The following is a 22,895-nucleotide window of genomic DNA, read 5'->3' as shown; positions in this document are numbered from 1 at the left end:
CGGTTGGTAGCTGCAGAAATACCATGGTGAATGGAGGGCCAAAGACTAGACATTTGGGATTTTGAGAGTACAGTTGTAAATGAATTGGGAAAGAGTTTTATCCAGGGGCTGGCCTGAAGGAAGTGGGGTTTGGAGGGGGCAGTGGATGTGGGTGGGGAGTGATACAAGGAAGTGATCGGTGATAGCTGTTTCTGTGATTGATACTATGGGAGTATTGAGACCACGTGACATTGTGAAATCAATTGCATGACCTTGAATATGGGTTGGGGAGTTTACATAGTTTAAAATTAAAAGAGGATAAGAAGACAATGAACTCAGGAGTGAGAACATGATGAATTGAGATGGAAGTTGAAATCATCTAAGATGAGAAGTTGCTCCAGTGCAGAGAAGATAGCTCATCGAGGAAAATTGGAATGGTACTTGGACAGGTGGCAGAGAACCAGGACTTTACATGAAAGGTGGAATAATATGAGACGTTCAAAGGAACAACCACCAATATTTTAAAGTCAGCTAAAATAGAATGCTTGTAATTAAGGAAGCATCATACAGGTTGAGGGATTATATGTCTAAACTTTTGTCATTTATGCTCTTATGGAAAGATCCTTTCTCGAGGACAATACTAAATTAAATTTCTTTCTTCTAACCCTCATAGATAATTCATAAACAGTACAGCACTGTCTGTATGGGTAATGGAAACAGTTTTATTCATAACTTTCAAAAGGAAACTGGATCAACATTCAATAAGGAAAATTTGCAGGGCTACAGGGAAAGGGCAGGGGTCTGGGATTAATTGGATCACACTCTCAGAGCTGGCACAAGACCATTGGGCTTAATTGATGCCTTCCTTGCTGTATCTTTCCATAATTCTAATAAATGTTTTTAAACTGCTCCGAATTGCATTCTGACACATATGCAAATATTGACATGCTTTTCAGTATCCCTTGTTCCAAATAACCCTGAAGAACAGCATCAGCAGCCCAAATAAAAATATTAAGCAAAGTCTTAACATTCACACTTCAAAGGCCTCTCTTTTCTTCCACAGATTTTTAGTTTTTGTCCAGGTTTCTGAGGCATACAGGAAAGTGGATAGAATGTAGCATCTTATGAGTTTTTTCCTTGCTAAAAGCTTGAGTTTTCTTGTTGTTAGCACATCCTTCATCTACACTTAATTACTTTTGTTTATCTGTATCCTCCTGATTTTGACATCACATCTACCATCTCCTATTATCATTTGCCCTAAATGGACAAACTTATCTAATTGTTCCAGTATGACACCATATGCTTCAAACTTCACTCCAGTTTCTTCCAATGTATTCCTTCTGACTAACATTGCTTTTGTCTTTTTGGTGTTCGCACTCAATCTGTATTCTAAACTTCAAGATTTTACTTGATCTATGATATTTTGTAGTAAAAAAAATGAAGGTGTGTAATTAAAAAAAAATCCTAATTTCAGCAAAGCTGCTTCATATTACTTGTCTTTGCACTTTATAAGTCTCAAACTCAAGTTTATATTTGCATTTGCATTAACTTGTCTACGTCTTGCTATTTAGTATCCAGTCTAAGTTAGTTTGGTGCCTCTTTGAGAGCTGTTTGCTGCGATCTAATGCATATGTTGCTGACGCATCTGAACTGAAGGAGCAGGCTTCCATTAGGCTATCTGTGACTAGTCTTATTTCTCCCTTCTGAAAAATATTTGAGGAGAATACTTTAAATAACCCTGCCAACTCCAAAAAAAACCCCGAAAATGTTGGAAATACTCAGCAGATCAGGTGGCATACGTGGAGAAACAGGTTGATGATCTTTTGTCAGTATTGCTGAGTGTTTCCAGCATTTTCTATTGAGTTTTGCAGCACTTGCAGTTTTTTTTATTTGCTTTCCTTCTAACTCACTTTTCTTCTATGGGAATCTTTTTTTGGGTATTGGTATATGGAAATGTTGATGTTGTCCATGTTGTTTTTGGACACCATCTAGAACCCAGCTCAGGCAGGTGCCTGAGATATAAGAAACTGGAGTGAAGATTGAAGTGGAGGGTCCAACATTGGAACAAGTAGATAAGTTTATCTATTTAGGGCAATATTTTGGATGCAGAAAGAAACATGAATTTTGCTAACTTGAACGTAAGTAATTTGTATGCTCACATGAGAATAAATCGCAGTTCCTGATCTTTCATTAGTTGAAACCTGTTTCATGTTTTAATTTTGCTTTAATTTAAGTACCTGTTTAAAAACAGAGATAACTATATATTTGGAATCCTTTGTGTTGATTTAAATCATCTTCTAGAAAACTTGTCCAGCATACAGCAATTAAACAGCTGATGACAATGCATTTTCTTTGAAATGGCAATTAATTGATGCATTTTGTGGAACCTTACGTTCTTGCTATTCATGATTTGTTTACAGGCTAAAAATATATTTATATACTTTTTAAAAAATTGTTATTCTTAACTGTTTATTGGACATTACAGCCAAATCTGAGCTTCCTGCCCCCTCAGCATTCTTGAATAACAATGGGAGCATGAATTCTCTCCAATTTTTGTTCTGATTCTTCCCCCCTTTTACTTTACTTTAAGCCAGTTGTTGCATCCCTATGGCCACTCTGGCTGAAATTGTCATGCAACCCAGATCAGCGATCTGTGTTGGCCTTTCCTGGCCTATATGGTTCAGCTATTCATTGCTTAACCATTGAGGCAGCTAGCCGTATGTTTAACAAAATTTAAATTGTTTGCCTATGAATTCTTTGTGTTGTATGCCTCCCTAATAATTAGTCTGGTGGAGTATTGGAGCCCTTTACTGGGTCTTAGAATGTCACCAAGCTTTTTAAGTGCAGTTTTGAAATTCTTGTTCACTTCTTTGGTCCAATGAATTATCTTATTCTTAGTGATTTCTACAATATTTGACACAGAACCTATACATAAGGAAGATCAGAGTTGTTCTAATACTTCACTATATATACTGTCCCTCGAGAAAACAGAATTAAATGTAAACATACTAAACAGTATTATTTTTCCACAGGTTCTGTTGCTCATCATGGTGACAATCTAGTTGAGAAAATTCTTAGCATTCTGCCCAGGTTTCCAGGGCTCACCAATGATGTGAAGATTAATATGGTGGATCTAACAGCTATCCAAAATAATGAAGAAACCCAGAATATCATAGCTCCAGGATGCTTATCCCAACCAAAGTAAGGCCTTTTAAAACAAATAGGTATTGGAATGCCACCCTGCAGAAATATTTTTCATGATTTTACACCAATGGTAAAATGTTGCACCTTTAAGATTTAATATATTCTGGCTAGCAGTGATATTTGATGACCACTCCCATGCCAGACAAAACAGTATCTAGCTTACCAATCTAAGTTATCAAATCAGCACTTACTATTGCTTCTGATATTGCCTTTTTATTTTTGTATAGTCTAACAAAATGTGTATGAGAGAATTAACAGGGAGTAGCACAATTGAAATATTTTAAACTGCATTTGAAGCTTGTGAAAATATTAATATTAATGCTTTTAATACCTTCTGTGTTTAGTTTGGATGCAGATGAGTTGTTAACGTTTTATACTGGGGAGTGGTGGCAAAGAAAAATGCAGTAAAGGTTGGTTGCACAGTTCAGTAGACAGATAAGTGCAATTCTGATATCCAGAACCATTTTTGATGTTCACAAAAGATATCCCAGAACAAGCAAAAAATGTAAAATATGAATCATGTGAAGGATAAGTCATATACATAATAAGAGTTTATGTTTTGTGGGATAAATAAGACTATGCAGGAAGAAAATTGAGACTTGCATTGTAACTGTGAGGATGAAAACAGAGGATATTCCAAATTGAACTGATCATCTTTTAGTTTTTTTGTCTGGGGTGGGTCAAGTTAATTATTGTTTTCTGCACGTGAGAGATTTCCTTCCTGAGTTGTTGAGGTAAGTTGGAGGACTGCCTGTGGTAATAGACTGGCAACTGACTGACTATATGTGGAATTGAGCTGAATAAATGTGGTTCCAGAAAATTGAATGTGAATATTACTGATTGTTAAAAGTCCAACTGTATTATGAATGCCCATCAGGGATGGTAACCTCCTCATCCCTAACTAGATTGGCCTTTGTGTGCCTTCAGTCAGTTCTACACTGCATATCTCTCAATGGCTCTTGAAATGCTTTAACAGGTTGTTCACTTGTATAAACAGCACCAACTAGGATAGGCAATAGGTACTGTATTCTCTGGGCCACCAGCATCCTGAGGACAAATAAAGCAATGCACTATTTTCAGCTTTGTCATCCAGTGCCAACATTCTCAGGTTGTATGGTGAGACCGAAGGTTAACTCTGCCATAACTACCATTAGAAAGTTACAAAAATTATTCCAGCCTTTAAGAAAAGATGGAACAGTGTCTGAGATCAGCATGATCTGAGTAGTTTCATAACCTGCACTGTGTAGCATTCGTCACTGGACAGCAACCAAGAATAAGAATCTTGATGATTTTCTTATTACTCCTCCATTGCATGGATGTAATATTATCAGCTTTGATTCCCCACTTGCCACCTGGTAAAAACCAGCAAATTCAACATGTAATCCCTTGGTTCCTATGGGTTAGGACCACATTGGTTGTGATTTTATCCACTAAACCTTTTAAACTGATAACTATTACACTTTTATATGCCGCTGCTTTTGCCTCTTTTTGCAATATTTTCTTTGTCATTTATAAGTTGCTTCAGCTGATTATATTAATGTTAAAAGTTGTGATTTTCAGAGGGCTGGTGTTGGAGCAACATACTGTTCATTTCAATTCCAAAACCTCAATTCAAATCCAGCTCAGACTAATGCAATTAGACTGCCGAAGCTTCTGCGAATTATGAGGCCGCCACACTGGAGAAAATATTCAGAAAAGGATGACCAGTCATTTCAGGTTTAAATCAGTTGGGGAAATTGTAGACATTCAATTTGATATAAAAACAAAAAAAACTGCGGATGCTAGAAATCCAAAACAAAAACAGAATTACCTGGAAAAACTCAGCAGGTCTGGCAGCATCGGCGGAGAAGAAAAGAGTTGACGTTTCGAGTCCTCATGACCCTTCGACAGAACTTGAGTTCGAGTCCAAGAAAGAGTTGAAATATAAGCTGGTTTAAGGTGTGTGTGTTGGGGGCGGAGAGACAGAGAGGTGGAGGGGGGGGTGTGGTTGTAGGGACAAACAAGCAGTGATAGAAGCAGATCATCAAAAGATGTCAACGACAATAGTACAATAGAACACATAGGTGTTAAAGTTAAAGTTGGTGATATTATCTAAACGAATGTGCTAATTAAGAATGGATGGTAGGGCACTCAAGGTATAGCTCTAGTGCGGTTTTTTTTATTTTTTTTTATATAATGGAAATAGGTGGGAAAAGGAAAATCTTTATAATTTATTGGAAAAAAAAGGGAAGGGGGAAAACAGAAAGTGGGTGGGGATGGGGGAGGGAGCTCACGACCTAAAGTTGTTGAATTCAATATTCAGTCCGGAAGGCTGTTAAGTCCCTAGTCGGAAGATGAGGTGTTGTTCCTCCAGTTTACGTTGGGCTTCACTGGAACAATGCAGCAAGCCAAGGACAGACATGTGGGCAAGAGAACAGGGTGGAGTGTTAAAATGGCAAGCGACAGGGAGGTTTGGGTCATTCTTGCGGACAGACCGCAGGTGTTCTGCAAGGCGGTCGCCCAGTTTACGTTTGGTCTCTCCAATGTAGAGGAGACCACATTGGGAGCAACGACTGCAGTAGACTAAGTTGGGGGAAATGCAAGTGAAATGCTGCTTCACTTGAAAGGAGTGTTTGGGTCCTTGGACGGTGAGGAGAGAGGAAGTGAAGGGGCAGGTGTTGCATCTTTTGCGTGGGCATGGGGTGGTGCCATAGGAGGGGGTTGAGGAGTAGGGGGTGATGGAGGAGTGGACCAGCGTGTCCCGGAGGGAGCGATCCCTACGGAATGCCGATAAGGGGGGTGAAGGGAAGATGTGTTTGGTGGTGGCATCATGCTGGAGTTGGCGGAAATGGCGGAGGATGATCCTTTGAATGCGGAGGCTGGTGGGGTGATAAGTGAGGACAAGGGGGACCCTATCATGTTTCTGGGAGGGAGGAGAAGGCGTGAGGGCGGATGCGCGGGAGATGGGCCGGACACGGTTGAGGGCCCTGTCAACGACCGTGGGTGGAAAACCTCGGTTAAGGAAGAAGGAGGACATGTCAGAGGAACTGTTTTTGAACGTAGCATCATCGGAACAGATGCGACGGAGGCGAAGGAACTGAGAGAATGGGATGGAGTCCTTACAGGAAGCGGGGTGTGAGGAGCTGTAGTCGAGATAGCTGTGGGAGTCGGTGGGTTTGTAATGGATACTGGTGGACAGTCTATCACCAGAGATTGAGACAGAGAGGTCAAGGAAGGGAAGGGAAGTGTCAGAGATGGACCACGTGAAAATGATGGAGGGGTGGAGATTGGAAGCAAAATTAATAAATTTTTCCAAGTCCCGACGAGAGCATGAAGCGGCACCGAAGTAATCATCGATGTACCGGAGAAAGAGTTGTGGAAGGGGGCCGGAGTAGGACTGGAACAAGGAATGTTCCATATACCCCATAAAGAGACAGGCATAGCTGGGGCCCATGCGGGTACCCATAGCCACACCTTTTATTTGGAGGAAGTGAGAGGAGTTGAAGGAGAAATTGTTCAGCGTGAGAACAAGTTCAGCCAGACGGAGGAGAGTAGTGGTGGATGGGGATTGTTCGGGCCTCTGTTCGAGGAAGAAGCTAAGGGCCCTCAGACCATCCTGGTGGGGGATGGAGGTGTAGAGGGATTGGACGTCCATGGTGAAGAGGAAGCGGTTGGGGCCAGGGAACTGGAAATTGTTGATGTGACGTAAGGTGTCAGAGGAATCACGGATGTAGGTGGGAAGGGACTGGACAAGGGGAGAGAGAAGGGAGTCAAGATAACGAGAAATGAGTTCTGTGGGGCAGGAACAAGCTGAGACGATCGGTCTACCAGGGCAGTTCTGTTTGTGGATTTTGGGTAGGAGATAGAAGCGGGCCGTCCGAGGTTGGGCGACTATCAGGTTGGAAGCTGTGGGAGGGAGATCCCCAGAGGAGATGAGGTCAGTAACAGTCCTGGAAACAATGGCTTGATGTTCAGCGGTGGGGTCATGGTCCAGGGAGAGGTAGGAGGAAATGTCTGCGAGTTGACGCTCAGCCTCCGCGAGGTAGAGGTCAGTGCGCCAGACAACAACAGCACCACCCTTGTCAGCGGGTTTGATGACAATGTCAGGGTTGGACCTGAGAGAATGGAGTGCAGTAAGTTCAGAGAGAGACAGGTTAGAATGGGTGAGGGGAGCAGAGAAATTGAGACGACTAATGTCGCGCCGACAGTTCTCAATGAAAAGATCGAGAGAAGGTAAGAATCCAGAGGGAGGGGTCCAGGTGGAGGGAGAATATTGGAGATGGGTAAAAGGATCCGTTGAACTGGGAGAGGACTCCTGCCCAAAGAAGTGAGCCCGGAGACGAAGACGGCGGAAGAAGAGTTCAGCATCATGCCGAGCCCGAAATTCATTGAGGTGAGGGCGTAAGGGTATGAAACTAAGTCCTTTGCTGAGCACTGAACGTTCAGCATCGAAGAGGGGAAGGTCAGGGGGTATAGTGAATACACGGCTGGGGTTGGGATTGGAAGAAAGGGTGGGGATGGAGGGACAGGCAGGGGTGGAGGGTCCTAGATGGGTGTTGGTGTAGATGAGTTGTTGCAGCTTGCGTTCCTTAGCACTTGAGAGAGAGAAAAAGTTTCTTGTTGAGGCGTCGGATGAGCCGAAGGATAAAATGAAACTGGGGGCACGCGCAGCTTTGAAAAAGGGTACGGCGGTGCTGCTGGAGGGAGAGGTCGAGTGTGTTCATATGGCGGCGCATGGCACTGAGTGTGGATTTCAGAATGTGACGGGAACAGCAGTCCGAGAAACGTTTTATGTCCCGGAGATACCTGTAATCCTGGGTGGGTTCGAAACATGAAGGGTGGAATTTCAGTTGAAATCCACGTGGGGTAAGTCGGAGACGGAGACAGTCACTGAGAAAGGAGATATGGCTGTGAAAGCGGGTTTTAGTAAACACCTTGTCAAACACTAGGAGGGAAATGGAAAGCAACGAAGGTGAGCAAGACAACAGAGAGATACAGAAATCTTGTCGCAGAGAGGAACAGAACTTCTTCAAGGAGGTAGGCATTTCTTGAAGAGCAGTGGCAGTCAATTAAACACAGAGATAAAAACAAAAAAAACTGCGGATGCTGGAAATCCAAAACAAAAACAGAATTACCTGGAAAAACTCAGCAGGTCTGGCAGCATCGGCGGAGAAGCAAAGAGTTGACGTTTCGAGTCCTCATGACCCTTCGACAGAACAGAACTTCTTCAAGGAGGTAGGCATTTCTTGAAGAGCAGTGGCAGTCAATTAAACACAGAGATAAAAGCATGATGCCACCACCAAACACATCTTCCCTTCACCCCCCTTATCGGCATTCCGTAGGGATCGCTACCTCCGGGACACCCTGGTCCACTCCTCCATCACCCCCTACTCCTCAACCCCCTCCTATGGCACCACCCCATGTCCATGCAAAAGATGCAACACCTGCCCCTTCACTTCCTCTCTCCTCACCGTCCAAGGACCCAAACACTCCTTTCAAGTGAAGCAGCATTTCACTTGCATTTCCCCCAACTTAGTCTACTGCATCCGTTGCTCCCAATGTGGTCTCCTCTACATTGGAGAGACCAAACGTAAACTGGGCGACCGCTTTGCAGAACACCTGCGGTCTGTCCGCAAGAATGACCCAAACCTCCCTGTCGCTTGCCATTTTAACACTCCACCCTGCTCTCTTGCCCACATGTCTGTCCTTGGCTTGCTGCATTGTTCCAGTGAAGCCCAGCGTAAACTGGAGGAACAACACCTCATCTTCCGACTAGGGACTTTACAGCCTTCCGGACTGAATATTGAATTCAACAACTTTAGGTCGTGAGCTCCCTCCCCCATCCCAACCCCCTTTCTGTTTTCCCCCTTCCCTTTTTTTTCCAATAAATTATAAAGATTTTCCTTTTCCCACCTATTTCCATTATATAATAAAAAACCCCACTAGAGCTATACCTTGAGTGCCCTACCATCCATTCTTAATTAGCACATTCGTTTAGATAATATCACCAACTTTAACTTTAACACCTATGTGTTCTATTGTACTATTGTCGTTGACATCTTTTGATGATCTGCTTCTATCACTGCTTGTTTGTCCCTACAACCACACACCCCCCTCCACCTCTCTGTCTCTCTATCTCTCCGCCCCCCACACACACACCTTAAACCAGCTTATATTTCAACTCTTTCTTGGACTCGAACGCAAGTTCTGTCGAAGGGTCATGAGGACTCGAAACGTCAACTCTTTTCTTCTCCGCCGATGCTGCCAGACCTGCTGAGTTTTTCCAGGTAATTCTGTTTTTGTTTTCAATTTGATATGTTAGAAGAAACATAATATTGAGAATATACTATTTTTAAAGTAATGATAAGGGGAATCTGAGACGGAAGTGCATAAAAGTTACAGCACAGAAGCAGATCTTTGGTCAACTTGTCAGTGCTGGCGTTGATACTCCATTGTTTTATTTGTTTTCCTTCCACTTCACTTCATCTAAACCTATCTGCATATCCTTCTTCTGTTCCTTTCCCTCTTGTGCACTTATTCAGCTTCCCCTTGAAGACATCTATGCAAATGCTAATCATCTCAACTACTCTATGCAGTAGCAAGTGTCCACAGTCTAACCACTTTCTGGGTAAAGTAGTTTCTCTTGAAGTGGGCTTATTGTCATAGAATAGAATCATAGAACGGTTACTTTTTAAAAATTCCTTGGTGGGATATGGGCTGACCAAGGCCAGCATTTGTTGCCTATCCTAATTGCCCTTGAACTAAGCGACTTGGCCATTTAAGAGGGCAGTTAAGAGTCAATCACATTGTTGTGGGTCTGGAGTCACATGTAGGCCAGTCCAGGTAAGGATGGCAGATTTCATGTCCTAAAGGATATGAATGAATGAGACGGGTTTTTACAACATTCAATGATTAGTTTCATGGTTGCCATTAATGAAATTAGTTTTATATTCCAGATTTTTTATTAATTGAATTAAATTCCACCAGCTGCAATAGTGGTATATGAGCCCATGTACCTAGAGCATTAGCCCAGGTCTGTGGATTACTAGTCAAGTGACATTAACACTACACCACCATCTTCCTTTACTGCACAGAAGGAATCCATTCAGCCTTCCGTGTCCCTGCTGGCTCTCTGCAGGAGCAGCTCATCTAGCCTTACTCCTCCTGTCTTTCCCCTGATAATTTCTTCTCAGATAATAATCCAATTCCCTTCTGAAAGCCATAATTGAATCTGCCTCCACCACACTCTCAGTAGTCCATTCCAGATTTTAAAAATTCTTTCATGGGATGTAGGCATCGCTACTGAGGCCAGCATTTATTGCCCATCCCTACTTACCCTTGAGAAGGTGGTGGTGAGCCACCTTTTGAATCGCTGCTGTTCCTGTGGTGTATGCACATTCACAGTGCTGTTAGAAAGGGAGTTCCGGGATTTTGACCCAGCAATGGCAATATATTTCCAAGTCAGGATAATGTATGGCTTGGAGGGGAACTTGCAGATGGTGGTGTTCCTCTGCCTCTGATGCCCTTGTTCTTCTAGGTGGTAGAGGCTGTTTGGAAGGTGCTGTTGAAGGAACCTTGGTGAGTTCCTGCAGTGCATTTTGTAGATGGTATACGTTGCTGCTACTGTGCATTGGTGATGGATGTAGTGAATGTTAGTAGATCAGGTGCCAATCAAACAAACTACTTTGTCTTGAATGATGTTGAGCTCCTTGTGTTGTTGGAGCTGCACTCATCCAGGCAAGTGGAGAATAGTCATCAGACTCCTGACTTGTGCCTTGTGGATGGTGGACAGGCTTTGGGAAGCCTCTGATCTGCTGTTGTAGCCACAGTATTTATATAGCTGGTCCAGTTCAGTTTCTGGTTAATGGTAAACCCCAGGACAAAAACAAAAATAAAAATACCTGGAAAAACTCAGCAGGTCTAACAGCATCTGCGGAGAGGAACACAGTTAACGTTTCGAGTCCGTATGACTCTTCAACAGAACTAAGGAAAAATAGAAGAGAGGTGAAATATAAGCTGGTTTAAGGGGGGATGGGACAAGTAGAGCCGGATAGAGGGTCAGTGATAGGTAGGGACAAAGAAGAGATTGCCAAAGATGACATAGACAAAAGGACAAAGAGGTGTTGACGGTGGTGACATTAGCTAAAATATGTGCTAATAGGTGACATTAAGGGTAGAAAGTAGGACGAGCAAGGTACAGATAGCCCTAGTGGGGGTGGGGTGGGGGTAAGAGATCAAAATAGGCTAAAAGGTAGAGATAAAACAATGGATGGAAATACATTTAAAAATAATGGAAAAAGGTGAGAAAAGAAAAATATATATAAATTATTGGAAAAAGGGGGATCGGAAAAGGGGTGGGGATGGAGGAGAGAGTTCATGATCTAAAGTTGTTGAATTCAATATTCAGTCCAGAAGGCTGTAAAGTGCCTAGTCAGGAGATGAGGTGCTGTTCCTCCAGTTTGCATTGAGCTTCACTGGAACATGTGGGCATGTGAGCTGGGTGGAGTGTTGAAATGGCAAGCAACAGGGAGGTCTGGGTCATGCTTGCAGACAGACTGAAGGTGTTCTGCAAAGCGGTCACCCAGTCTGCGTTTGGTCTCTCCAATGTAGAGGAAATCGCACTGGGAGCAGCGAATGCAGTAGACTAAATTGAGGGAAGTGCAAGTGAACTGCTGCTTCACTTGAAAGGAGTGTTTGGACCCTTGGATGGTGAGGAGAGGGGAAGTAAAGAGGCAGGTGTTGCACCTTCTGCGCTTGCATTAGAAAGATGCCGTGGGAGGGGGTTGAGGTGAAGGGGGTGATGGAGGAGTGGACCAGGGTGTCCCGGAGGGGGTGATGGAGGAGTGGACCAGGGTGTCCCGGAGGGAACGATCCCTGCGGAATGCCGCTGGGGGGGTGAAGGGAAGATGTGTTTGGTGGTGCCATCATGCTGGAGTTGGCAGAAATGGCGGAGGATGATCCTTTGAATGCGGAGGCTGGTGGGGGTGATAAGTGAGGACAAGGGGGACCCTATCCTGGTTCTGGGAGGGAGAGGAAGATGTGAGGACGGATGCACGGGAGATGGGCCGGACACGGTTGAGAGCCCTGTCAACCATCGTGGGTGGAAAACCTCGGTTATGGAAGAAGGAAGACATGTCAGAGGAACTGTTTTTGAGAGTGGCATCATCAGAACAGATGCGACGGAGGCAAAGGAACTGAGAGAATGGGATGGAGTCCTTACAGGAAGTGGGGTGTGAGGAGCTGTAGTCAGGGTAGCTGTGGGAGTCGGTAGGTTTGTAATAAATATTGGTGGACAGTCTATTACCAGAAATTGAGACAGAGAGGTCAAGGAAAGGAAGGGAAGTGTCAGAGATGGACCATGTGAAAATGATGGAGGGGGAAATTGGAAGCAAAATTAATAAATTTTTCCAGGTCCAGACGAGAGCATAAAGCAGCGCCGAAGCAGTCATCGATGTACCGGTGAAGGAGTTGTGGGGGGGGGGGCCAGAGTAGGACTGGAACAAGGAATGTTCCACATACCCCATAAAGAGACAGGCATAACTGGGGCCCATGTGGGTACCCATAACCACATCTGTTATTTGGAGGAAGTGAGAGGAGTTGAAGGAGAAATTGTTCAGTGAGAGAACAAGTTCAGTCAGACGGAGGGGAGTAGTGGTGGATGGGGATTGTTTGCGCCTCTGTTCGAGGAAGAAGCAGAGAGCCCTCAGACCATCCTGTTGGGGGATGGAGGTGTAGAGGGATTGGATGTCCATGGTGAAGAGGAGGTAGTTGGGGCCAGGAAACTGGAAATTGTTGATATGATGTAGAGTGTCAGAGGAATTGCGGATGTAGGTGGGAAGAGACTGGACAAGGGGAGAGAGAATGGAGTCAAGGCAGCAAAAAATGAGTTCCGTGGGGCAGGAACAGGCTGACATGGTCTACCGGGACAGTCTTGTTTGTAGATTTTGGGTTGGAGGTAGAAGCGGGTCGTCTGAGGTTGGGAGACTGAGGTTGGAAGCTGTGGAAGGAAGATCTCCAGAGGAGATGAGGTCAGTAACAGTCCTGGAAACAATGGCTTGATGTTCAGTGGCGGGGTCATGGTCCAGGGGGAGGTAGGAGGAAGTGTCTGTGAGTTGACGCTCAGCCTCTGCGAGGTAGAGGTCACTGCACCAGACAACAACAGCACCACCCTTGTCAGCAGGTTTGATGACAATGTCAGGATTGGACCTGAGAGAACGGAGTGCAACAAGTTCAGAGAGAGACAGGTTAGCGTGGATGAGAGGAGCAGAGAAATTGAGACGACTGAACCCCCAGGATGTTGGTATTGGGGAATTTGGCAAAGATAATGCCATTGAATAACAAGGGTAGATGGCCTTTACTTGGCACTTGTGTGGCATTAATGTTACTTCTCAGCCCAAGGCTGAATGTTGTCCAGGTCTTGCTGCATTTGGACAAGGACTGCTTCAGTATCCAAGGAGTTGCAAATGGTGCTGAAGATTGTGCAATCATCAGCGAACATCCCCACTTCTGACCTTAAGGGAAGGTCATTGATGAAGCAGCAGAAGATGATTGGGCCTGGAACACTCACCTGAGGAGTAGCGATGTCCTGGTACTGAAATGATTGACCTCCAGTAACTGCAACTATCTTTCTTTGTGCTAGGTATAATGCTAACCAATGGGGAGTTTATCCTCTGACTCCCATTGGCTTCAATTTTGCTAGGGCTTCTTGATATCACACTCGGTTGAATGATGCCTTGATATCGAGGGCAGTCACTCTCACCTCACCTCTTTCCTTGTTTTTGTACTTTGCAACTCTAGTTAGAAAGCCCAGAAGCCTGTAAGCCTCATTAGCCATTTTCTTAACCTGCCCTCCCATCTTCAACGATTTGTGTACACATACCCCCAGGTCTGTATGTTCATGCACCCTTTTTAGAATTGTGACCTTTATATTGCCACTTCTCGTTCTTAGTGAAATGAATTAAGAATAAAAACTGAATAAATTTCATCTGTTGCGTCTCTGACATTCCTTGTGCCACTCTTTGTCCACTTGAAGTTTCTCACGATCCTCCTCACTGTTCATGATACTTCCAAGTTTGGTGTCCTCTGAAAATTTTGAAATTGTGCCCTGCACTCCTAAGTCTAGGCCATTAGTATGGACCAAGAATAGCAATGGTCTTCGTACTATATACCTTCCTCCAATTTGAAAAATAGCCGTTCACCGCTTCTCTGTTTCCTGTCATTCAGCCAACTTTGTATCCATGCTGCCATTGTTCCTTTTATTCCAGGAATTTGACTTTGTGGACAAATCTGCTATGTGGAACTTTACCAAAAGCCTTTTGGAAGTCCACATACACGACATCAGCCCCATAATCCTCATACTAGTGATTACTTTGTATCTGTGGTTTTAGAGTTTGAGTTCTGGACTCCAAAGCTTAATTTATGAGGCAAGGTTACCCAACCCAAAATTGTATTCCTTGGAAGTTAGAAGGTTGATTGCTGCTTTGGTTGAAATTTTCAATTTATGGCAATGGTAACATAGTGATAATGTTACTGGACACTTAATCCAGAGGCCTGGACTGGTGCTCTGGAGACAAAAATTCAAATCCCACAAGAGCAGCTGGTGGAATTTAAATAAAATAAATTAATAAATCTGTAACTAAAAGCTAGTCTCAGTAATGGTGTCCATAAAACCATTGAATCCATCTTGTCTACTGATGTACTTTTGAGAATGAAATTTGACATCCTTACCTGGTCTGGCCTATATGTGACTCCAGATCCATAGCAATGTTATTGTCTATTGATTGCCCTTTGAAAGCTTAGCAAGTTGCTCCGTTGTATCAGACTGCTACAGAGAAGTTAAATTAGAATAAACCTGGCATCAACCTAGACACCGGAAATGACAACCTGCTCTGATGACCCTCCAAATTCCACCTCACTAACATCTGGGGATATGTGCTAAAATTGGGAGAGCTGGCCCACAGACTAGACAAACAACAGCCTGCCATAGCCATATTTGCCAAATCATGCCTTTCAGTCAGTGTATTCCCAGTCCAATGGGCAGGACAGACCTACCGGAAGTGGTAGCACTGTGCTATGTAGTCAGGAGGGAATAGCCTCAGGAATCCTCAATGTTAACTCAGGACACAATGAATTTTCATGGCATCAGGTAAAAAATGGGCGAATAAATCTCCTGCTTCCATCCTCCCTCAACTGAAGAATCAGTACTCTGCCATGTTGAACACTATTTTGAAAAAACAGAGGGTAGCAAGAGCACAGTATGTACTCTGGATCGGGTACTTCAATGTCCGCCATCAAGAGTGGTGTGGTGCTACCACTACTGACTGAGCTGGCTGAGTCATGTAAGATATATCTGTCAGACTGAGCCTATGGTAGTGAGTGAGTGAACCAACAAGAACAAAAGCCCGACTTGATCTTGTCCTCGCCAGTCTACCTGTTAAAGAGCATCTGCCCAAGACAGAACCAGTTGGAATGACCACCGTACATCCTTGTGGAGACCAAGTTCCATTTTCACATGGAGGATACTGTCCATTGTGTTGTGTGGCTAGATTGAGAACAGATCGAGCAGCTGAAGCTGGACATTCGTGAGGCTCTGTGGGTTATCAGCTGCAGTAGAATTGTACTCGACCAAAATAAGTCACCTGATCACCCAGCATATCCCTCATTCTACCATTACTGTGAAGCCAGGGGATCAACCCTAGTTCAATGAAGAGTGCATGTGACCACGCCAAGAGCAGTACCTAAACGCGGGGTGCCAACCTGGTGAAGCTACAACGCAGGACTACATGTTTGCTAAACAGTGGAAGCACATTCTGGAAGTTGAAAATTCATATGGTTTAAAATATAACTTTTTTAGTTTTTAGTGGTTAAGGTGTTAAATGTAAGATAAATGTCAAATCCTGATTGAGATCTGGTAATAATCCTGAAGTGAATGCAATTCAAACGAGCTGGGAATTATTAACAGTTAAAAGCTATCCTTTGTTTATCTTACAAGGTCAGAAGGAGAAGTGTCAGCATTCTAACAATGAATGATCCATTTCTGGCCCTCTGGGTAGAGTCAGGTTGTCTATGGATATCTCAATAAAATAAGCTAAAAGCTAGCAATTCTGGGAAAGAGTGGTCAAAACTTCATTAGAGATAGAAATTGATTCTGCAACCCATATGAATAAAGAGTAGCCTTGAAGGTAAAATAATTAATTTGCATTTCTGGTTGAATCATCCCAAAGCATGTCATATTGCCATGGAGATATCGATTCAGGGTGGAGCCTTGGGTAGAATGTTTTTTGTGTGTTTACTGACAAAAACATGCAGTTCAGTTTGGAAACACCCACAGGCCATTGTAGCTTTGCTTTGGTGAAGACTGCATCTCACTGGATTGAGACACCCAACAGGAGGCCATAGTTAGGCCTGTGCTTCAAGCAGAGAAAATACTAATTGCACCGTTCACCATATGGAAGACAGGTGGTGCTCTATATCAGTTTGGATTTTGTGAGGAGAAAAATAGCTATAAGATTGGTTTTAACTTGCGGTTAGTAGTCCAAATATCGTAGCCATGTGGCAGAAAGGAGCCAAAAGAGTTAGATTGCAAAGCTGTGGGAAGGCAGTTGGATCTGCTGGCCACCTGAACAAGGAGTGGAGGTATTTCCATTCATGAGGTCAGTAAAGGAAAACGTGGAGGGTTGCATAGCTAAAAAGCTAATGGAAGGACTCCCCATAGAATCTTACCTTGGAGGAATAACTGGAATACTTGGGAGAATTAAAGTAAATTCCAGAGGGCTGTGGCATACCTTTTGGGTTGGTCCCAGGGAAAGTGAACGAACCTTCAAGATTTTGTGAGATAGCGAAACTCTTTGGGTGGGGGGGGGGGAGAACTAAAATGTAGAACTTAGTTTATAGCATAAGCCTTTATAAGCTATAGAGTTAAGTTATTGGTGTTTGCTTTGTTTAATTTCACTTTATATGTACAATAAAGTTTCTTTTGTTAAAAAGCATGGAGTCTTGTGGTTAATTGCTGGGTGTTCGGATTTCTTTAAATGTTAACAGTTCCTACAGATCATAACAGATCTGTATGTAAGCTGATAGTGATGAGCGTTTTCTGTTCTGATAAACAGGTAAAGATACTCCGGTTCAGATAGAAGAAAGCCTCACTCAGAAGAGTGGCCTGAAGTACTAATCTTAATTTAAAGCAAAATTTTGATTTAAAAAGGGCAAAAATATAACCAAGAGATCAGTTTGAGTCTATGAATGTCTTCATTTCATGACAACATCTAAGAATTTTGCAACACTGCTAGTTTACAAAAGATATTTATTTATATATATTTTATATATATATATATATCTTTATTTATTTCTTTATATTAGGGGGAGGTGGTGGCATAATGGTATTGTCGCTAGTTGGGTAATCCAGAGACCTAGGCTCTTTTCTATTTTTCCTTAGTTCTGTTGAAGAGTCATGCGGACTTGAAACGTTAACTGTGTTCCTCTCCGCAGATGCCGTCAGACCTGCTGAGTTTTTCCAGGTATTTTTATTTTTGTTCTGGATTTCCAGCATCCGCAGTTTTTTGCTTTGACCTAGGCTAATGTTTGAACCCCACCACGGCAGATGGTGAAATTTGAATTCAATAAATAGTCTAATGCTGACCATGAAACCATTGCCGATTGTAGCAGAAACCCATTTGGTTCACTAGGGAAAGAAATCTGTTGTCCTTACCTGATCTGGCCTACACGTAACTCCAGATCCACAGCAATGTGGTTGACTCTTAAATGCCCTCTGAACAAGGGCAATTAGAGATGGGCAATAAATGCTGGCCTAGCCAGTGACGCCCACATCCTATGAATGAATAAAAAAAAATCAGCAATGCATTTTTATGCTAAGAATGCTCACTTGAAGATACAGTCCAGAACTTGACAACACTTTTTTAAAAAGTAAATTATTTTAAGGATTTGTGGAAATACCTAAATAAATGTCGCAAACATAATTTGAAACCCTAGAGTAAAATTCTGATACCCACAGCATTTTCATGTCTAGATGTGTGTTAGTTTTATTTATTAAATTGGGTTTGGAGGAAAAATGATTATTTAAAGGAAAATTTGCCTCCATCTCAGCTTTGTAATTTTTATGATAAGGAAAGCAGACAAGACAACTAGATGCTGTATCTGGGCACAAGAAGTGTGTGGCAGAAGCTTGGGTTGACTTCTTCACACCCACTTTATTTTGTTGAGTAGTAACCTAGCTTTATTCTGTGTGCCATCCTCCAGAGCCCGGATCAGCAACTTATTGTGCGAAGAATTGCTTTTTATAAGCTTGAGTCCTTCCTTTTTCTGACTGAATTATATTTTGGTACCACTAACACTAGCAGTCACTTCTTGGCATTGAAGGACTAGATTCATCTATAGCCTCTAGTTGTCTGAAGAATATGAACTTCCTGGGACCCAGGGTCTTATTTTACCGGAAGCATGGTGTAAAAGTCCTGTCATGAACAGAACAAATAATAAAAAAGTTATTTTACAAGTTTTTCTGAATTTGCAATTAATATTTATAAGTGCTACTAAAAATTGGAGAGGATTAGGAGGATGTGACCCACACCCTGGGCTAGACTTGCCAGACAAGAAGTTCAGTTCTTGAGGTTGGAAAGTTTTTGGTTTTATAAACAGGTCCCTTCCTACACCTCAGGCTGTTTCAAACTTTGCTAATGATAAGAGCTCAGCAGTATGCTGACACTTTAAAAGGCTTTGCATGATGTAGTGGCAATAAATTCGTTGGCTGTTTGGATTTTGAGGATTTATATCTCTCCTGGGTGGTGGGTTAAGGGTGTTGACAAAATGTTATCTAACAAATTACTTGTCATGTTTGCATAAAGTGTACAGCTTTGGGTATTATGTGTCTGTAATAAACTTTGCATTATCCAGGTAAATATTCTATGTACATGTAACCACTTTTCTGTAATAAGAACTTTTGCGTTTATAAACAGCTCTCTTTCCCTCCCTCCCCCATGCGCAACCGCCACCCCCCCCAACCCCCACCCCCATCCACCCTCAATATTACACAATATTTGGGAACCAATGATCCATGGAAGCTGCAAAAATTTTGTAAGCAATGTTTATCGTTTTCCCCCCTACGTTCGGGGAATATTTTGTAGACTATACATATTGCCTAAATCAGGACAAACTGGCCCGGTTTGATATTTTGCAATGTATAATGCAATGTATGAAACAGTGTTTTAGTTCAGCAGAAGAGGCTCTTCTGACTTGGATCACATCCATTGTGGATTATGTATTTTTCTTTCATTACAACAAATGTTTCATATTTATCCAATCGGTGCGATGTGTTGTTTAAATTGTGTTGCAGCAGCTGCTTTGGAAGAACTGGTAATATTAGTGCCAAATTATTTGAAATAAAATATGTTCAAAGATTTTGAAAATGATTCAAATATTTCGTTTGAACTTATATAATGAATTTATTTTTATTTTAATCGTTAAATATTGTTGTGTGCAGTTGTGTCTAGACTCTGGGGGTTTGAATTGGCTTGACTGACCACAATCATTCAGTTGGTGGTCATACAATAGACTCTGATAAAATACTGCACACCAGATGTTTCAATAATTTGCAGTGCAACTTACCACTGTCCTAGATACATTGTCTTCTTTACAGAATCTACCTTTATAGGCAAATTCAGTCTGGCACTGCATTTTATTCAGTGATAAAATGTGTGTCTGGAGAGTGTTAGAAAGTCCATTAACCTTTTTGTGTTTCCAGCAAAGAGAGCAATTACAAGATTTTCAAAGATTTCATAAAGAATATGAAAATCATTAGATGTGAATATTGATCAATCAACTTTAACTCCTTTTCTGCTATGTATAATGTTCAGAAAAGAGTAGTTACGATGCTCGAATAGTTGCATTATCAATGCAGTGTATTCCTGAAGCACTGTTCTTGACAAAGCAATGTACTTCCTGTTATTTTCATAAATATCAATATCTGACCCATTGAGTGAGTGCCTTGTAACCTAGCCAGTGAAATAACCAAGTCACATATGCGAAATAACAAAAACATTCTTTTCAAGAGTACATAATACTAGTTTCAATGCAATTATTTGACACCGTTGATTGGTGCTTCTCCCAAAATTATTTGACTGAGTGAGGGGGAGGAAAGCAAGGCAAGTAAGTTTCTGGCACGTGCTTCTTTAGAGCCGTGCAAGTTCACAACTTCTCCCCTTTTATTCTGGTGTGCACTATTTTATCAGAGTCTATCATATGACCACCAACTGAATGATTGTGGTCAGTCAAGCCAATTCAAACCCCCAGAGTCTAGACACAACTGCACACAACAATATTTAAAGATAAAAATAAAAATAAATTCATTATATAAGTTCAAATGAAATATTTGAATCATTTTCAAAATCTTTGAACATATTTTATTTCAAATAATTTGGCACTAATATTATCAGTTCTTCCAAAGCAGCTGCTGCAACACAATTTAAACAACACATCGCACCGATTGGATAAATATGAAACATTTGTTGTAATGAAAGAAAAATTCGTAATCCACAATGGATGTGATCCAAGTCAGAAGAGCCTCTTCTGCTGAACTAAAACACTGTTTCATACGTTGCATTATACATTGCAAAATATCAAACCGGGCCAGTTTGTCCTGATTTACACAATATGTATAGTCTACAAAATATTTCCCGAACGTAGGGGGGAAAGCGATAAACATTGTTTACAAATTTTTTCCAGTTTGAGTTTCGTTTCAGCTCTGTTGTGGATTTTTTTATAGCCTGTTGTGACTTTAATGCTTCCTTTGCATTTGTTTTTGGGTGTCATTAGTGTGCAGATGGAAGCTGACGCTCTGTGTCTGTGAATTATGTCACCAAGGGACCTTATGTAAGTGTGGAAGAGAAGGTCATAATGACACTAAAAGCTCCTCTAGCAGTCAACTTAGGGGCCACCAGCCCCAAGGATATTGATCTTGCTCAAAAAATGTCCACATCTGTAATAGCTAGTTTGTGGTAGTGTTGATTTGAAACCACGTGAAGTCCACTAGTGCTGAGAACACTGTTGTGAAAGGGGTTTCAGCAGCCTAAGAGTTGGCCCTCTGATAGGCTGTGAGTTTCACGATTGGACATTTTTTTTCCTAGCAGGGTGGGGAGATCTAAAGAGAAAACGGTTGCTTGATTAAAAAGTAAGCACCGCACTTTGGCACTGCCAGTTTGAATTTTCTACCTGGTTTTAATTGGATGTTTAAATTCTCTTCCTCTGAAAGTGAGACAGCCTTTGATGTTGGTAGAATGGGATTCAACTTGACCACTGTGCTGATACTAATCTCAAGGATGAGTGATGCAGATATAGATAGTGACTCAGATCTGATTCAACTAAAGTAGATGGAGTCTATAAATTTTCTTGGTTACTTGGATAATTTAAATTATAACCTCCCAAGCAAATGAGGCAAGTTATAAATGCTATGAAGAGGCAATTTTGCTTTAACATCATTGTGAAACTTGAGCATAGAAATCTATGGTGCACTGCTCTGAAGTAACACCTTTTCTCATTAATACTTTTAAAGATTGTTAAAACGGAACCATACGTTTTCATTCAATTCACCAAATGCAATGACGTGTTCTTGAACCAATTTGTAGGTGATAGGAAGGAGCTAGAAAAATGATGTCATTGGGACCAGTAATGTTTCTAGTTATTTCAGGATTGTACAGCTTTTTGTGTCGTGAACCTGAGAACAGGATAACAAATCAATTAATAATCAAAACTATCACCAAACAATTGCAGAAAACATCTTCCCTCGCACTCTCTCATTACCTTCCAACTCTTGTCCTCAGGCTCACTTGGCTCTGTTGTTGATGCTCTTTAGCCTCTCCCTTTGAAGCCCATGACCAACCAAAAGTTCTATCTTGCAATCCTTGTGGTGGTGTTATAGTTCTCAGGAAGTCAGAGTTCATGTGGCAACATGCACTTTTGCATGCATGTTGTGCTCTGGAGCTATGGATAGTGATGGTAGGCTCCAAGGTTCTTTCCACGTGTCTGACCAGAAATCTTGCCTGCTCTTACCACCTGCTATTGGTGTGTGTTGGAAGGATTTACAGGTTGATACTGAACCTGTTTGGCCTCATGAGCACACCTTCCTTGGCCGTCAAGTCCTGGGGTGGGATCTTAATCTGGAGCTTCTGGCTCAGAGGCAGGGACACAAGACACTGCGCCACAAGATCCCTTGAAATGTAATCCTTGTGAAATCTCCATTTTTGTTTCCTTGGGCTGGGGGGCAGCAAACTTGAGCACAGTGCATAACTGGACTTTGCACCAAATCTAGTTGTGAAAGAAGCCATGTTGAGCATTACATACCTTGTTCTCCTCAGTCAAATCCAGGATCTTCTTGGAAGGCAGGAACACCACATATTTTCATTTTTCTATAGCAAGCTGCTTCCTCAAACCAATTCCAAATACCTCTTTACTCTTATTTCCAATACAAAGCACAAAGAGTTCATCTATTTTCTTTGTTTTCTAAAACTGAAATCACTTAAACGGCCACTTCTGCTACTACACTTCTTACTTTGTCTCGTCCAGCTCTTAATTTCCCTCCACGCTCCCAGACATTCTATGACTCTCTATGAGCTTATCTTTCTAATGAGATTCACTTCTAAAGTGGCTGTAAACAAGTGCAGCACAAACAGTGTAAAAAATTGGGAATTAGATGAGAATCCTCTGAAGCTGACAGCAACCTCATGAAT

The 22,895-nt window shown here is 42.1% G+C and overlaps 1 protein-coding gene across 1 annotated transcript in view; it reads left to right on the top strand.

Moving 5' to 3' along the window:
* Nucleotides 1-22,895, top strand: part of scfd2 (sec1 family domain containing 2) — a 363,585-nt gene that overhangs the window by 6,427 nt on the left and 334,263 nt on the right. The window contains exon 2 of the mRNA XM_041198895.1: nucleotides 3,012-3,180. Coding sequence (XP_041054829.1) covers nucleotides 3,012-3,180 — 169 coding nt within the window. The remainder of the gene's footprint in view (nucleotides 1-3,011; nucleotides 3,181-22,895) is intronic.

Source organism: Carcharodon carcharias, chromosome 1, assembly GCF_017639515.1.
Source record: "Carcharodon carcharias isolate sCarCar2 chromosome 1, sCarCar2.pri, whole genome shotgun sequence".
Lineage (NCBI taxonomy): Eukaryota > Metazoa > Chordata > Chondrichthyes > Lamniformes > Lamnidae > Carcharodon > Carcharodon carcharias.
This window is presented reverse-complemented; position numbering and strand designations above follow the sequence as displayed.